This window comes from Numenius arquata, chromosome 3 (assembly GCF_964106895.1).
Source record: "Numenius arquata chromosome 3, bNumArq3.hap1.1, whole genome shotgun sequence".
NCBI lineage: Eukaryota > Metazoa > Chordata > Aves > Charadriiformes > Scolopacidae > Numenius > Numenius arquata.
The window spans coordinates 68260211-68279505 of record NC_133578.1 but is presented as its reverse complement, the minus strand read 5'-3'; the positions used below and the strand labels follow the sequence as shown (position 1 = coordinate 68279505).

Here is a 19295-nt window from a genome sequence, read left to right as displayed (position 1 = left end):
TCAAAGTTAAAATGAAATAAAAAACTTCTTCAGAAAACTGAATTTCTACTATATTGATCACTAGAAAACTTGATCAAATCTAAAAAAAAGGCTCTATGAATTCTTATATTTACCCTAAAGCAAGGAAGCTTTGCCCCATCACATTTGTGCATGAGCAAGAATCCTAATTCTGTCTGTCTTGCAAAACCCAACCACCTGTCTTTAGCTGCAGCTGGAAATGCAAATTAAAATGAAAAGAACAAACTCTTCACGAGGGTTCATTTATTCACCTCGTTCTTATATCTTTTCACATCCAGTGTAACTCTTCCTGTATTTAATTTTATTGTATTAATGCCTGTCTGTATGACAGTTAATAGAAATGAGTTACTAGTGGAATGTTTAGTCATCAGATGATAATGTTTCATTTGAACAGTTATCACCCAAGCTAAATGGGTGTCAGAGATACCAGTCAGGGGAACTAAATACGTAATTGCTCTTACCTACAAAAAGGAGCTGCCATCTTATCTTTATGTCTGTATGAGGGGGGAAAGATTTGTGAGAAGATAGCAGTCCTCGGTGTTTTCATTGTGTGTTAGTGAAACTCCAAAGCTGTGCTGGAGTGCCAGATGGATGGGATTATGGATGGGAGGTGTGATAAAATTCAAGATGGGGATAACTATTTGCTGACAGTGAAATATGGAACATGAGCTTAAAACCTAACAATAAAATGAGGTTAGATTTGGTGAGATAATTGCTTCCTCAAATATATTAGAATAGATAAGAGAAAGATACAGAACAAAACATAAAAGTCATTCTGAACTGAAAAAATTTCTGAATACCACATTATGCCTCAGGCAGAGATTAACATGCTTGTTCATTGGGGTCTTCAATTCTTTTGGTTGTGCTTCGAGGAAAGGAATAGCTACACAAATATTGAGGAAAGTTCTGAGGGAAAGGGAGTTAGAGAAAGGAGTGGAAACATGAAAGGAAGTGGAAGTGAAGGAAGGACTGCAAAGAGAGGTGAAGGAAATAATCTTAAAGAAGAGGAGAGTACTTCCAAAGTGGAAATTATATCAGCATAGACTGTCAATGTCAAGACTGAGATGAGAATAATGAATCTTAGTGTGGTGGCCTCATTTTAAAAAGCTTGTTAAACTTTTTTATAAGGGTACAGGGAAAAGTCATAAAAATTATTTGTGAAGCAGAAGTGCCTTTAAAGAAAGAGAATTGAGAAGCTTGATATGTTTAGCTGAGTGAAAAAAAGGCTGAGAAGTTATTTGGTAGCAGCACATAAAACATATTATGGGCAGAAAACACTAGATTTAAAAACGGGGGATGATATTACTAAGAGAAGCGATGGCTTTTCTGTCCCTCAGTGTTTTCAAAGCAAAACTGAATTTCTTACCAGAGTAAATACTTCCATCAGGCACAAGTTACTGGAATACAAACAAGCAAGTGGGTAGAATGTACTAGCCCATGTGTCACAGGGTATCAGGGTGGACAATGTAGCTGTCCCTTCTGCTCTTCAGCTTGGGACACGGTGGCATCCTAAGTGGCAGGGGCTGCCTCCAGTGGTTAAAAGCTGCTGCTTTCACCACCACCTTCCAAAATGTCCTTATTCCTAAAATCCCTGTGACCAGGAAGAAAGGGGGGAGGGAGACTGTGGGAGGCCCAGCTCCTCAAGGACTCACTCACATGGTGTAATGATAGAAAACCCACAACAACCCACATAAAAGTGGAAATTCAAACAAACCCATTTGTTTGGTAAGTCAAGGAGTTCCGAGTGATTTTGTCTCTTGGATTATTTCCCACTGAAATACCGCTGAAGGAGTAACTATTATGACAGAAAAAATAGTCCCAGCATACAACATAAACTAAACTCCAGAAATTAGATAACAGCTTGAGTTCATGAAAAGACTGTAATTAACTACTAATATTAACATCACTTCATGGGAGATGAAAAAAAAAAAAAAAGAAAGCTAACAAAACAAAAAGTAAAAAATAAATAAATAAAAAGAAAACCAAACCAAAACCAAAACACCACAACTATGTTAGATGATCTCAGTGACTGACCTGGCAGGTTTCCTGCCTTTCTCAGGAAAAACTGCTTTTAATGTCATCTGTCAGGTATTGAAAAAAAAATCATGAAGTGATCAATGTTTGTTAAAGAAGTTACTTAGGCAGTGAAACAGCCAGGAATTACTTCCATATTCTACAATTAATAAATCATTGTTTAATTATACAATTATATAATAATGCAATTTATCCAGTTCTGGATTCCTTCCACAGATTATTTCTTGTATGATGTACAAGGTTCAGCCTATGTTGTAATGAGCCCTGAGTCACAGAAGACAGAATAATGTTTCACAAACCCAAAACGGGTTGCTTACCTACATTTCTCTATAGTGGCAGAAAGGGGCTTTGCAAGATATCCGCAAGCTCCACCAGTACTTTTCACACAGGCCATGGAGCGAATAGGTTTCACGCTGGGACTTGATCACATCGTCAGCTCCACATGTCCATTTCAGCCACTGACTGTGAATGAACAGAGCATCAGGACGGTATATCTTTCCCTGGTTTTGCTGTTGGGTGACTATATGAATTGAAGTGGGTAGAGATTAATAGGTTCGTGTACCTCTGAGAACTCTTTTCTTTGAATGTGCCACCAAATAGTATCAAAGCTATATTGGCAAGATGGCATAGAAGTGTATATATTTATATAGATTTTTATAACATAGCTTTCAATTGAAAAAGCAGACTTCTGATAATATTGTTTGTAGTCCCTTGTGCTATATTAGTTTCCTGCCTCTCAGAGCAGACAGACGTAAGAAACAGGAACACAGCAGTGGTTTAACTCTGTCCATGTTGCTATAGTATCCGTCTGAATTCAGAGCAAGTCAGTTATATTAATGATAAACCTGACGATACGAAACTTCTCCAGATAATAGTTTCTGCTGACATTGGAATCCAGATCCAATTCCAAGGTAAACTCACCCTAGAGCTATTTTAAACTGGCTTCTTGGGATAATATCAGCCTTAAATTGTAAATTCAATGCTGTGTAAAGTCCATCTACAAAGTGTTATATCCTGTGAGTCATAGTACCTTAGCTGTATTCTTCGAACTCTTCAGTAGTTTAGTGCATCCTGTTACTGCGATTTTTAAAAATAATGGATGGCTCATTCGCAAGCATGACACAGTTCCCAGAATCACACCAAGAAGAGCACTTACCTCAGTTCACCTACTATCCTCTCATGTCAGCACCAAAGAGTGTTTGAGTTCATTTAGGAAAATTCCACAAATCTGTTGAGTCCAACCCAAAAGTTTTCTATGTCTTAGGATCATAGGACAGTTCAGGTTGGAGGAGGCATCAGGACACCACTAGTTCAACCTTCTGCTCAAAGCAGGGTCAGCTATGACCTTTATTTACTTCAAACAGAACACAGAGACTTTCCTGTTACTTCTGCATGAGGATGATAGCGGCTATGTCTTGATGGGTAAATTAAACAGCCCCAGGGAATGTCAGCTGTCACCAAGAAAAAGTGGCACAGACTGGCCAACTCCATTATTCTCAACTCTTTGCCTCTAAAACCAGGCAGTTGCATCCAAACTACCTACTGAAATGGTCTTTGGCACATGTGAACTCCTGAACCTGGGAAGAGGTTGAGAAAGATCTAGTTGGCCAGGAAAAGAAAACATTCTGGGGCTGTTTTAAGTATCTCAAAGCATAGGCAGAACCTTGCACAGGGAAACTGGCCAGTACAGATATAGCCAGTGTGTCACTGTCTGAACCTGCAAGGTGTGAATTCCAGGGCATTCAGATTTTTGACAGCTACAGAGCAGGTTGAAAGGCAGATTTCTGAGTTTTGGCTCACCTTCTGCATGCAAATAGGAAAGCCTTCGATTAGCAGCACAAAAATCAAATACCCATCAAAGAATGACGGCCAGAAGGAAACACCAAGATCCAATTAAAATCAATGAAATTTTTATCATTGACTTGAATGAAATGAGACATGGCATGAATAGCGTCAGTCACAGTTGCCTCATCCTGGATAAGATATCAGGCAGCTTGTGAAGTAAACAGGCTGCTTCATAGATCATCAATAATGCAGCTTCATGCACCCATTTTGTCAAAGTATTTGCAGAGAGTCTGTAAAACAGTTGAAGGAAATAGATTTTTTTTTAATTAGAAGCTTCATTGATAGATTAATAGATTTAAGAAGCAGAACTAAAAGATGTGGAACACCTGAGCTTATACAAAATGAACACTCTTCATTTTTTTAGTATCTAGTACATGCTATTATTTACAAGAAATTTTTTTCTCATTAAAGGAGAACTACCTGTAATGATGAAGATGATCCAGTGTTCATGTTTCAAATTTTTTAATTGCTTTTTTCCTATAGCACTATATAAACAAGACCTCTTAAAGTATGTGGTAGTGTGGCTATTAGGGAGATTGATTTGACCATGATGATGTCACCTTCTCTACATAATTCAGAAATCAGTTTCACCCCACATGACTCTAAATTTTAAAGAAAAAGAATAATTCCATGACTTTTTACACACCAATCACCTCACTTTTAAACTACAACCTATTTATCTTTATTCAGTTTAAAACCTTACAACAAAAGTTTAGTGAAAACTGATGTATCCACAAACAGGTTCTCAATTGCTCTGCTCTCAGTCTTGTGTTGCAAATAATAAAGCAATGGGAGCAAGACCAGATCGCTGTTCTGCTTTGATTCATGTTCTGCACTGGGTCTGTTTAAATATATCTCAGGCTGCCCTCATGCAATTAGTTTTCTACCTATCAATATAAGAGCACATTGCTGTGAAGGGCGAGTAAGAGGAGGATGTGAAGATGGGGGCCCTGCAGGTGCACCAGCACCACAGCAGACAGAAAAACAGAACAGCCTTCAGTGGAAGGCTGTAGGCAGGTAACCAAATCCACACTGACTGCAGACAAAGAGCTGAGATCAAGTATCACCTGAGCAGCACACAGGAATAAGTTGCTGGGAAGCCATGAAAAACAACAGATGAGGCAAAGGGGATAGGACCTTGATTAGGGTCTGCGGCATCATGCAGGAGGCAGCGTGGACAGCATAGCTATGTGAAGTTTTGAACAATTGTAGAAGTCCCATGTGGCTGATTGAGGATGCCAAAGCCTTTTCAGGCCAGGCCATCATCGCATTTTTGTGAGAAAGGAAATGGTAAAATCCAGCAAGCCTTAATGAACACTCTGGAAACAGAGAGATGCATTTCTCGATTGTACCACCGTTTGTACCTGATCTCTCCGATGAGATCTGTGTGTATTAGTTCCCAGATACGGTACAAATGCAAAACTACAATTTATAGTATTTAAGATGAATAGAATAGAATAGAATAGAATAGAATAGAATAGAATAGAATAGAATAGAATAATTTCAGTTAGGAGGGACCTACAACCATCATCTAGCCCAACTTCTTGACCACTTCAGGGCTGATCAAAAGTTAAAGCATGTTATTAAGGTCATTGCCCAAATGCCTCTGAAACACTGACAGGCTTGAGGCACTGACCATCTCTCTAGGAAGCTGGTTCCAGGGTTTGACCACCCTCTCAGTAAAGAAAAGTTTCCTGATGTCAAGTCTGAACCTCCCGTGAAGCAGTTTTGAACCATTCTCACGTATCCTATCACTGGATACCAGGGAGAAGAGATCAGAACCTCCTTATCTACTTCTCCTCCTCAGAAAGCTGCAGAGAGCAGTGACGTCACCCCTCAGCATCCTTTTCTCCAAAATAGACAAACTCAAAGTCCTTAGCTGCTCCTCACAGGACATTCCTTCCGGCCCTTTCACCAACTTTGTTGCCCTTCTCTGGATACATTCAAGGACCTTCACATTCTTTTTAAATGGTGAGGCCCAGAACTGCACACAGTGCTCCACGTGAGGCCACACCAACACTGAATACAGTGGGATAATTTCCTTTTGACCAGCTGGTGATGCTGTGTCTGATGCACCCCAGGATGGGGCTTGCCCTCTGGGCTGCCAGGACTCACTGCTGGACTGCTGGCTCTCATGGAGCCTGCTGTCGGCCAGCATCACCAGGTCCCTTTCTGCAGGGCTGTTCTCCAGACACTGCTCTCCCAATCTGTACTTGTGCCTGATGTTACTCCATCCCAGGCAGAGAATCCTGCATCTGGGCTTGTTGAAATTCATACCATTGATGATTGCCCAATTCTAGTACTTGTCCTATGTTAAATACTAGTATTATTAGCAATGAAATACTATAGTACTTAAAATATAAGTTGGTCTAATAGCCTGTATATATATATGGAGAGAGAGATATTACATAAATATATGCTGTTAGACCATTTTATTAAGCTTAAAGTCCTCTTTTTGTACACATTTTTCAATGAAAACATTTTTTACTCTGAGTCCTCTGGATCCAATTAGCTTTTTGTTTCAAGATGAGGAAATGAGACATAAAATGGGAAAGAATTATCTTAGTTTGAACAAAAGAAAAAGGCAGATTGGGGAAATGATCATGTGGGGAGTTGTGTGATAATTCCTCTGACAGTTATGAGTGTTAGTTTAGATATTTTTGTAGCATATCTATAAAAATTCTTCAAAACACATTACAGATTACAGTGCTCTCACTTCTCTTAGCTGTTCTCACAACATTTAAGGCACTACTTCAGTGTGGAGGAGTTGTTTCCATGTCCCACCTTTCGGAGACAGGTGTTTGTTTAATTTTGGTATTTCAAGCCCTCCTGCTTGCAAACCAATAAATAATTTGTAGATGAAAACTATAGACTCAGAATATCAGAACACAGATAAAACCCTTCCCAAAGATTATTATCATTATTTTATGATTAACTTATTTTAAATATCTTTCTTTTAGATATCAGAAATGTCTTAGCTTCCTGATATGATGAACAGTTCTGTAGTAGGCAGACAACTGCACTGAAATATCACATGCATGCTTGTCTCCAAGGTTTTGGAATACGAAGGAAAGAAATAAAGATGAATTGCTTATTTTCAATTCCTCACATTTTTATACAACAAGTTTCTCTCCATTTTGAAACTTTTTTTTTTTTTTTTCCCCACAAGCTCTATTAATGTCCCATTGCAACAATGAAAGGCCAAGTATTGAATGCAGTGAGCAATTTACCCTTTTCTCCTCTAGAGAGGTTCTGTCAAGGTCATGACTGAGGCATCTGAGGCAACGGTAGTTAGCTCCGGAGTTGTGAAATAGAGCTGTTTATTCTTTGCCTGCTCTGTTGTGTGATCTTGCTGCTCTGCTATTGACTTCAGTGACCGTAGAACTGGGACTCTTTACAGAGACACAGCAGCTTTGTTTGTAGACTGATAGTAGCAATGTCGCGCTTTTCCTACCCTGAGCATGCTCTTCAAATATTAATGAACACTAGCTCTAATAGTATTTCTGGTGCAAATAATTGTTGTCACACAGGCAGAAATGGAAAAGTGGTCTCTTTGTCATCCCAATGGATACAGCTCAATCATTTTAGATGTGAGCGTCCCACGGTGACATGCTGGAGGATCTCAATACTGATTTGTAAGAGGCAGTCTGATGTCTGAGACACTACTAAGGTGCCTGTGGCTATGAACGATATATGTTGTCTTGTATCAGAAAAAGAAGATACTATTTTAACATGGTAAAACTACCTTTATAATCAATAGACATATTAATTGAAAGCAGTGTTGGAACAAAGTCTCTTTTTTGAGACTGTTAAAAAATACGCCCGCATCTGTTCACTTTGGAAGAGGTGAAATGGTCTTTGCCATCACACAGAATGGAAGAAACTAATTTTAGAAACACATCGTTATCATAACAGAGCAAATGGTGTCCTGGCCAAATCTACTGAAAATAATTCACCTTTGGACAAAGAATAGCTCTGGAACATTTCAGTCAATAAAGTAACATTTTAGAAATATTGAAAATTATTCAAAAAAGCACAATAGAATATAAAAGTATATGCAGGTTTGATGATAATGGCTTTTTAATGTTGTTGAATGCTTTTTTATAATTCCAAGCTAAAGGATTCAATGAGTCCAGACACTTCACTCAGACATCTTTTCCTCTCCCTATCTTTTTCTTTCTGTTGGATTAGAATAGTAAGATGTGCCACTGAACCATGCATACAATTAAACACTTAATGATAATCTGGCTTTTAGAGTCATTTTATAACTACCTGTACTTTGCTACCTATAAAGTTATCATTTCATTTTACAGACTAAGTGGTTCTTTATAACAAATGTCATTGTATTTTACATTGTACGCTTTTTTAAAGGATATGGAAAACTGTGGCATATACTTTCATGAGTCTGCTTTTTCTTTTTTCTCTTTTTTTCATTTTTGTTTTATATAACAGATATGTTAGGTCAAGGACGAAGCACGACATTGATATGAGAATAGGGATACATTCAGGATCGGTTCTGTGTGGAGTGCTGGGCCTGCGAAAGTGGCAGTTTGATGTCTGGTCATGGGATGTGGATATCGCAAACAAACTCGAGTCAGGTGGAATTCCTGGGTAAGGCAACATGTATTTCCCACAGTCAGAAGACTCTGCCAAAACAGTACGCTCTTAACTTTGCCAACAGATTAAGTGTCTTACATTATTTTATCAACTATAACCCTTTTTTTTTTTTTTCTTTTTTTTGCTATTTTGTGGTTGGCAGGGGTTTGTGAGGCTATAGTCGAAAAAGGTTGAAATGGCCAGCTTGCAGAGGCATTGGAAAAGACAAAAATATTTCTTTTTCTTTGCCAGCTATGATTTCCGGAAAAAGGTCAGTGGTTGTATTCAGCCCATACAATACTCAGAGGTAGCCCAAATTTCCCATCGCTCATCCTTTACATTCAAATGCTGTTCTGAGGCACAAGGCTGTAATTTATTTTCTTTCATAATACACAAAGCGCAGGAATATGTGGTCATAGGTTGTTACACTAATAACAAGATGTTATGGATAGCAGGCTCCCTAGGAAGTCTTTTAAATAATTTGATGCTTTAGTAGAGGTTTTGAGACATTTATGTCAGCCTGTCTATATGTGAAAATATATGATTTTCCATTGAGCTGCCTAGTTCTAATTTGTCTGAGGTGGCTGATTCACCTGGAAGACAGAACACTATTTCTGCCTGACATGGTCTATATCTCATGGTAGTTTGAAAGTTGCAAATCCTAAATTTGAAGCAACAGTAGTGGTTGCAGGAGTCCTCTGTTCACTTTCTGTTCCACCTTCCATTGATGAAAGATGTAGCAAAAGATCCCCCACAACAATTTTATTTGGCCATGGAACATAGAAGCAATAACAGGACATCTTCATGCGGAAAAAGTCTAAGTGATGCTGTCATCTTGAGTGAGAGAGGTTCTAAGTCATCAAATCTGAGTTATGTGCTGTACTCCCTATACACAAATCAGGATCTTTCAGAGCTGTCATGTTCCCAGGAAGTTAGAAAGATATTTGCTTTATATTGTACTTGCAAATGTGGGTCCCTTCCACCATTCCCCAAAGTAGACCTTTATATTAATACATATTCTTAGAATCAGCAGAAAATGAAACACTGCATGCTCTGAAAACATCTTCTGTGCTCTGCATATGTCACCAGTGTATAAAACTGCAGGAAAAAAAAATATCTTTCCCTGCTGCTTATCCCACATGATAATCTCAGATGACTAAGAAAGGTCACATGCTGCTTTGTTAACATGAGCAAATCAATCATCTAAGTTTCACCATCCGCACCTGCAAAAAGTCTAATTTATTGCTGTTAATACAAGCAAGTAGTACAGCTATTAATGAATAACCCAGAGAAAGCTCCACCTTGCTGTTCCTGATAAAGTGCCTGGCTGGGGTGCAGTCTATTGGAGCAGAGTGATTTCCACTCCTGTATATCAGTTTGCCAACAGAACAAAGCCTGTCTGTGACAACAATTCACTAAGTCCCTCAAAACAGTGATTTACATCAGCCTTTCCTCATGTGCAGAGCAGATTTAATAGAGCAGTTAAGTTCACTTCAGCCTCTCCTTACTTCTCCCTGCTGCCAGCATTCAAATCCCCTTGCCTGCCACAATTTCTAGATCATTCCCGTTCCCAGAGTGGTGCTGAAAAGCTGTCCCGGGGTTATGAACAGTCCTGCTCCCACAGTGGGCAACAAGCGCAAAGATGAACCCCAGCCCTTTCCTGGGCGCACAGTGGAGGAGGCAGCTCGTCTTCCCAGGAGGGGGAGGATGCCTTCACCCAGTCTGGGGGCAGGAGAGCAGGGGCTCAGCTTTTCCCTTCCTTGGTTCTGTATCACCCTGAGACCTCATAAGCATGGGTGATGTGGGGAGAGAATGTCCCCGAGTGAAACGGGCAGCTAAACTGTTGAGGAAGGAGGCACTCAGGAGCACTGAGAAAAAGCAACCATTTCTGGGTTTCTGAGAGGAAAAAAATACATCCACAGCACCTGAGAAGGAATCCATGTAAGATCCTTACTTTCTTACTATCCTTTGGGCTGCATCAAAAGAAGTGTTGCCAGCAGATCCAGAGAGGTGATTCTGCCACTTTACTCTGCTCTGGTGAGACCTCACCTGGAGTACTGTGTGCAGGTCTGGAGCCTGCAATATAGAAAGGACATGGACCTGATGGAGCGGGTCCGGAGGAGGGCCACCAAAATGATCAGGGGGCTGGAGCACCTCTCCTATGAGGACAGGCTGAGGGAGCTGGGGTTGTTTAGCTTGGAGAAAAGGAGGCTCCGGGGAGACCTCATAGCAGCCTTCCAGTACCTGAGGGGGGCCTACAGGAAGGCTGGGGAGGGTCTGTTTACAAAGGCCTGCAGTGACAGGACGAGGGGCAATGGTTTTAAGCTGGAGAAGGGGAGATTTAGATTGGATATTAGGAAAAAATTCTTTACCATGAGGGTGGTGGAACACTTGAACAGGTTGCCCAGGGAGGTGGTTGAGGCCCCTTCCCTTGAGATATTCAAGGTGAGGCTCGACGAGGCCCTGGGCAACCTGGTCTAGTCGGGGGTGTCCCTGCTGACTGCGGGGAGGTCGGACTAGATGACCTTTGGAGGTCCCTTCCGGCCTGGACCAATCTATGAATCTATGAATCCTACAGTGTTATTTCAGAGACACTCTTCTGCCAGGACCTTGTCTTCTAATAATCTTCCCCTGGTATATGCAGGTATTATCTATGGTATTGAATTGGCATAAAACCTAGCTAATAATTAATTTTCCAGGATGTATCAACAACAGGTATCATCTAAAACTTTGGACCTGATATGTTTTCAAGAGTAGGACAGGCTATACCTTTTTACTTCAATGCTCAGGTTCCCAATTTACTGCATTAGTGTAAAATTAGAAACACATCTTTTCACTATAGATTTAAAGTTTGTTTAAGCTGTACAAAAGGTGAAACCGTTTGTGAAATATTTTTAATCTACAAACTATTTATTAATATTTGATCCATTTCAGGGTATTACATAGACAGCCAGCTCTATACTCTAGTTAAAGCTGTTATCATTTCCATTATAAAATCCATATTTCAGGGCTGTATAATGCAGTCTTCTCAAATTGTATTAGTGGAAACTCAGCATAAAGATAGTCACCCTGGTAACTAATGTATCATTTTCTTTTTCTTTCTTCTTTTTTTCTTTCTTTTTCCCTTTTTTTTTTTTTAATTAGTACTTAACTTACTTAAATCAATTTAGTCTACTTGAGTTTTTAAGAGCTAGGAAATGCATTGTCTTTTCAAGACATCATATGATCTGGGTTTAAAGTCCAGGACAAAAGTTGCTTATATTTGAGAGACGTTTTTACTGTTTTTTATTGTCAGTTTTACTGACATTTGACTACAAAATAGCATTAACCTCTGTGGACATCATAATGGCATGATGTACAAAACCTGTATTGACTTTAGCTGAGACAGGTTAAAAAATGGCTGAGATACAAATTTTTGATCTTTTAATTATATACTGGCATTTAATACTCTATATAGATCCAGTTTGTACTAAATTCTGAAATCTCTGGGTGTTTCACAATGCTTAAAGACAACCAGTACTTTATATGTGCTTATAGCCTTTCTACTCCAGCAATATTTTATGCAATTGAACTCTGTAGTGACACCCTTTAATTTCCCGAATAAAGTTCCCAAGGGCTGTGCTGGGACCATTTCCTTCATTAGTGATAAGGCAATTCATGGTGCCTAAGAAAAACGCTTCAATATGTGTCATTAATAAATTATCAAGAATTTTAGCTGACTGATTTTTAGGAATCTGTCTGCAAGCCCAACTTGCAAAGTGTCATGCATCCAAATTTGAAAAATGAGCTGCTTTTAAAGTACCTTAATGGAGTCACTACATTTATTTGCTTGAGTTAGCTAAGTGCCTAATGAACATCTCCTCTTATTGCATTTATGATGCTGCATGATAAAGTATAGCATGGCTAACCCTGTGGATGTGTTTTAGAGGTGTCTGCAATTTACCCTTCATGTAGGTAGTTGAAGAATTCTTAAAAATAGATAAAAAACCTACTTCTTCTATTTTCTCTCTCTCTTTTTTTTTTTTTTTTTTTTTATTTTTTTAAGTAGAACTTCTTTCTGTCCTTCCCAAGCAGCCATAATTATGGTTAAGTCCAAATACCAAGCAGCTCCAGTTTCGGTTGTAAGACTTGTAAAGATGCTTTTGCAAAATTTGAGCTTTTTGTATGTCATTTTTTAGATTCAACTTTTCTTTTGCAGAAGATTTTGAACTCATCACTTAGTCTTACCAGAAATTATTACCCCACCTGTCTTTATATGGTTTCCCTATTTCCCTAATTCTCTTCAGATGCAATCAGACCATTAATTTCAACTGTCTAAACGATATCAGGAAACTGAAGGAAATTAAAGAGCTTTCACACAAACTGCTCTAATGCATACCATATATTTTCTTCTCATCATATTTACCTGAAGTGGCAATTTTCATTCACTCTGAATAGTATTTCACTCAGGAAGGTTTCCCATTAAACTATTACTGTGGGAAAAAGTATCAGGTGTGAAGTTCAAAGTGTTTTTCCTGTGAGAGGACTTTGTGCATTCATGAGATCCTACTGATGTGAACATGACTTGACAGTATTTGTTCCCAAATTAAGCTCATATTTGCTGTATACACTATTTTGTTTTCTTTATAGAAATCTTCATATACAACAGAAAACCTTCTATTTACCCATCATTTAAAAAATGATGCAGAGTTCATAAACTCCTTCTTACCTATGTATACTCGAGTACAATCAGTATTTGCTACTACTTATTTCACTTATGCAGGAGAATTCACATCTCCAAAGCCACTCTGGACTGCCTGAACGGGGATTATAAAGTTGAAGAAGGGCATGGCAAAGAGCGTAATGAATTCTTGAGGAAACATAACATTGAGACTTATTTAATTAAACAACCTGAGGAGAGTCTGTTGACTTTGCCTGAAGATATTGTGAAAGAGGCTGTCAGCTCCTCCGACAGGAGAAACAGTGGAGCAACATTTACCGAAGGATCCTGGAGCCCTGAACTTCCATTTGATAACATAGTGGGAAAACAGAACGTAAGTCAAACTTCCTTTACTGTCACCAAGTATGAACGCATGCTTGAGTGCATTTCAATAATGGAAGCCTCAGAGGAGACAAATTCATCTTTAACCTTTATTCTAACACATACTGTAACAACAGAGGATTAAATAAATTGTTTCAGGGCAGAAATAAATCATGTATCCAGACTGGGGAAATGCCAGGGGACCAGAGGTTTTAGGGTTTATCCAACTGAAATTAAATGCTACACAGCTTAGTTTTAATTGAACTAGTCCATAAAGAAGTAAATTAAAAGTAAAGCTATTGTTACTAAACTATCTGGGACATTCTAGTCAGAGTGTATATCTCATTGCACAGCTTCACTGCACTGCCATCAAAGTAAAGGCATGAGTGAATGGACATTTTACCAGAGGAAAAAGCATAGTGTAGCTTGTGATATATAAGGGAAGGAAAAAAGATCTACCTTAAAAAAATACCTGTGAAAACTGTTTGTTCATTCTTAACTTTTTTTTTTCTCTTTTATTTTTGATAAAAACCATTAAAATCTTAGATTTTTAACACATAATTTATGTTCAGTAGCAGGTAAGTTAGACTTAGGTCATATGTAGCTCAATAGAAATACGAGATAATAAAAACTGTGCCTGATCTGATCTTTTTCAAAAGCATTGCTTGGCTAATTGCTAGCACCCTGGGAACCAGCAATTCTTGTGGAGTCATAAAAATCGCTTGTAAAGTCTGCTTGCTTAGAGGAGTTAGAGATGAAAAGGTTAAAATGCCCTCAGATACCACTCTCTCCACCTCATTTGAAAGATTGATGAGTATGAAACAAGGTCAGCTGCAGTTTTCTTCCATTTTTCTGAGGGATCTGTAATGACATGATATATCCTTTCTTCTGCTGCACATCCTTAGTCCTACTTGTCTCCACTGTCTGTTGAACTTCAAGCGTTATTGTGTGGAGGTCTTGCTTTGTCAACTGTCTTCTGCTTCCTACAAATCTGCTCAGAAGTTATAAGCCTTCACAGTCAGTCAGCCCATGGTGGTCTCTTCGTCTCTTCAAACTGAACTGGAGCATGGCATAATTTGCTGTTATATAAAACACCTGTTTTATATATGTTCTGTACATCTGTGTATCTGCATGTATGCTGCCTTTTAGTATTCACTGTAGTTTGTTGACCTGTCCCTATACTCTCATTTCATTAGGAATAGAGGTATGAGTGCACGCTGCTGTAAATATCTTCTGATCTCTCTCTGTTTCTTCTTCTTTCCCTTTAAGACATTCCAATTTCTGTAGTCCAAAAAATTTATGCAGAGGAGGCTATCATTTCATTTCATTGATCATTTTCTCAGCTAAACCTGACCTTGGTACTAACAAATAGGAGGAATAAAATAAAGGACTAGTATTTTTATTCTGTTAACGAACAACTTCCATGGAATAAACTAGTAAAAAGTCCATGAAAATTGTTGAAATAGGTATAACTAAACAGTTGTTTTAAAGCAAATTTTTGTCTTATGACAACAAACAATCCGTTTTTAGAATAGTTTCTCACTGTTTTTTTAAGAACTTGTTGTTCTGCTGGAAATAACTATAATTTTGTATTACACAGATTCACAATAAGCTTTTTGGTGGAGGCAAGATTTTAAAAATCTGTTATTCTATGTGTGATTCAATTATTATGTAATTTACAATTTTAAAGTTGAGACAATAGTCATTACTGCTCATAAGTGATGCATTTCAGCTCAAAATTCAGATGATAGATTTAAATTATATTAGGACATAGTAGCTTTTCCCAGAGGTGTGTCAGCCTCAGACAGAATAAGCATTTAATAACATTAATTATGTCACCTAAAGGTCAATGGCAGCAGCAAATGCTGAGAATCCAAGTAGCAGTAACCCAACAATTAATCACTCCATATGTTTGAATATTTGCCAATATCTTTTAAATGTTTTCTTTAACCAATATGTTATCAAAAAATTTAAGCAACCCTGATGATGTGTCTTACTTTTAGCTGTAGTTATGTTAGGAAGAATATGAAATGGAAAAGTCTCTGGTGAGTTTTCTTACCAAACTCAAATTAATCACAATCCATGTGCTTTACGTCAACTTCATTTTCTATGAGCAGCCTAAGACAGTGAATTGAAGTTGTGTTGATATGAGTAAGGAACAGAATAACCACTCTTTATGTACACAGTCACAGACATTACCAAAAGCTGTGTGTGTCTACAGCACAGTTAGCACCATGTGTCTTAGCTCTGGTGGTAAGGACGCAAGTGTCTGCTCTGAAATTCAGACCATGCCCAATATGGATGGAGTTTTCTGTTATTGAAACAGGTGCCTGGGCTTCTTTTCTAGAGCACAGAAAGTTGGACAGAAGTTATTTATGGTAAGAGAGTGAAGGCCCATTTGATTAGAGAGGTGGTAGATGTCCCATCCCTGGAAATATTTAAGGTCAGGACAGGGCTCTGAGTTGAAGATGTCCCTGCTCGTAGCAGAGGATGTTGGACTAGATGACCTTTAAAGGTCTCTTCCAACCCAAAGTATTCTATGATTCTATGATCCTATGATTCTAAGGTCTCCTCCTCTCAAATAAATTAATAGTTGATGAAGTTAGATTTCTCTCGATCTTCCAGAAGAAGTAGCTGAAAGCATAATACGGTCACTGTGTGTGGTGCTGGAGACAGTTGATGGGTCTGTAATGATGTGAATTAGGAAAAAAGCAAATTAAAATGTCTGTGTCTTGTATAAGCACGTATTAGTGTTGGCTGTGATTAGTCTCACCAGTTATCACAAAAATTAGACTTAAAGAAAGACTGTCAAGATGACAGACAAGTATAAACAACAGGACGGAATTCAGTTCAAAACCAAGGCACCTGTATTTTTATGCCTACCAACTGTCACAGGTGTTGATCTCCTACACAGCTCAGCTCCTAAACATAAAGGTCTAGTGCTGTATGTGGTTCTCTAGGGTGACTGAGACATCCATATGACAAGTGGCCTATTAAAGACCCATGATCATCTGGGCTATCAGTCAGAAGGCAGGTAAGAGGCTCTGATGTCCCAAATAGTGCTCAACATCTATGCTGAAACATGCTTGATTTGGCTTCTTAACTGCGGCTGTCTATTGCAGTTTGAGGTACCCTAGCACACTCCAGCTAGTCTCCACCACCGGCCAGCAAAGTTCCTGTAGGTGCTGTGCCATATCTCCTAGCTCCAGACTGTTTTCCAGGACTCCCTAGGGCCTCTAGACTGACCATAGCTGCATCTGATAGGGCAACTGGAAGTACTCAGAGTGTAAATTGCCAGTAACAGAGGCTTAGACGCCAAGCACCTAGACAGCTTCATTTAGGTGTCTTCCTCTTGAATCAAAACCTACCTGTATCCTGTCTCTTTAAACATGTGACCTTGTGTTTCCCTATTTCTGTTCAAGACCTGGTGTTCGCAGTATGAAAAAAATAATTTGAAGCCTTCCTAGAGTTTTCTACATTAAAAATTTCCTTTCTTTTTGAGGTCAGGATGCTTGGACTTGTTGCATGAAAACGTTGTGGGAAGGAAGTAAAATCTAATCCCAGCTACTTTTTTAAATCTCTATATAATATCTCTGAAGTTGCAGTTTTATTATTCGTTTGTTTTTAGTCCCAGATGCAAGTTTGGCTGGGCTTTTTTCCTAACAGAACCTTGTATGTGTTCCTGTATGATGAATGGTTACTGTCAGCACCAGGAAAGTTCAAAAGTCCCTTGTAGGATTCACAACTGTGTCTTCCAAACAGCTGTACATGAAAGTGTAGGAGAGGTAATAGGGAGAATCAATATTTCTTTACGTTGGCATAACACAAACTTAAAAGACGCAGAGCAAAGAGGGGGGTACAGAGACAAAAGGTGGTTAGAACATATTCTCGGGACAATAATTTGCATTATATTTTTCTTTATTGTTATTACTAATTGCAGGAAACCCATTTTCTTAGGTACCTGCATGGGTGTGAGGTAGAGAAAACTCCACTAAACTCCAATATGAATTTCCTTGTTATCCTCTGAAAATAAACGCAACTTCAGAGTCCATTTTTGCACCGATACTATGGGTATCATTGCCATAGCGGTGATATGTCATGTTCATCTACCACAAATTGTAAACCACTTCATACGTTCAGCAAGAAGACAGTTCTTCATATCAATCAAATTTAAAACATCCTAGTCACTTACTAGGATGAATTGAGATCACTCTCCTCATGTAAGTAAAACACAATGCCAACAAAAACATTAGGGACCTTCTCCACCCTCACTTCCAGCAGAGACATAGCAATAGGAAATAATTCTGAGGACTTAAAGCACACAACAGCATCTGATGTGATCTCTTCCTTTAACATTGACTTCAGACCCACTTGTGTGACCTTAGAGACCACAAATTGGTGATAACTTTTCTGCATAGCTCAGTTTAAAAGAGATAACAACACCTAAACTGAAGTAGTGCTGTAGTGTTAGTAATACAGTATTTATTCAGTTGACTCAATGGCTTGTTTTCCTGGCATTTGGCTCTAACCTTACAATTTCCACCTTAACTCCAAGGCTAAGATATAGATTCAGGCATATCTGAAATTTTAAAATGAGAAAAGTTTCCTTGATACTTTTTTTTCTCCAAATGTTGATGATATTGATTTTTTGGAGCGAAGATGGGGAGGTTTGGGTAGAGTGGTTTGTCAAACCTCCTCCGTTGAAGTCCTTTTTCTACTAAAGCAAACAGGAATATTGTTTTTCACTTCAATAGACAGAAGATTTCAGTCCTAGTATATTTTTCTGCCTAAATATTGGGCTCTTAAGGTGCTCATCAAAAGATGGAATATGAGAAAACAAGATCTTGTCTGTGACCACAGAGTCCTTGGATTTTATTTTAGGATTGTAAAGAAAGTTATCTCTTGGGGGTTGACCTGAGACCCATTCTGTGTTTAAATTACATTGACTATATTTTGAAAACGAACAAGGGAAACCTCCCTGTACCATTTCTCAAAGGTCCCTTCCAACCATGAAGATTCTGTGATTCTGTAATTCTGTGTGATTTGCTGTACATAATTTCATGATCCAAAAGAATTGGCTTTCCAGAGAAACTTGGTGATAAATCCACCCCAAACTCCTGTTCCCTGCAATGCCCAGTAGGAGATACAGCAGGAGATCTTTCCAGTAAGGACCTATAGGATAACTTTTCTGAAGCAGAAGTGTATTTCCTGTCCATAATAATTCTGAAATGTCTTATGCTGTGATGTATGAAGGTTTATATCCTTTCCATTCATTAACATTTGTTAACTTTTGGGAATATCACAGGTGGTAGAGTTTATTTTCCCATTCAAGTGGGAAAGCGTTGCTTCACTGTGGTTTGTGTCATGAAATGATACCATGAAACTGGACTTAGTTATTCTTTTTATGAAAGCAAACTCTACCTCTTTCCTGAAGGTGAAGCACCCTTCATACTACCTCCACTAGCTTTCCTTTGTGAAGCTGTGCAGAAGTATTTTCTTTTTTTTTATTAGTCAATGAAATACCAAAGGAATAATGCATTTGAGATAATACTTAAAATAATAATATGAATTACAGTTAAATTAAATCATATAGCTTAACTGTAATCTAGACTGGCTGGAATATACCAGTAGTGAAGAAGAACATATTATTCGAAAACCCATGCTGAAGTAATTAGAAATGTCACCTTCTTCACTCCTGCCTAACTGATCTGTTCCTTAACTACACACATCCAGTAACATTAAGATCCAGAAAAATATCATTACTCCTGTTTTGTGACTTCTT

General features: G+C 38.4%; 1 protein-coding gene across 1 annotated transcript in view; it reads left to right on the top strand.

Moving 5' to 3' along the window:
- The window catches only part of ADCY8 (adenylate cyclase 8), a 126706-nt gene that overhangs the window by 65169 nt on the left and 42242 nt on the right, over positions 1 to 19295 (top strand). Inside the window, 2 exon segments of the mRNA XM_074146034.1 lie at positions 8350 to 8508; positions 13256 to 13526. Of these exon segments, the coding sequence (XP_074002135.1) occupies positions 8350 to 8508; positions 13256 to 13526 (430 nt within the window).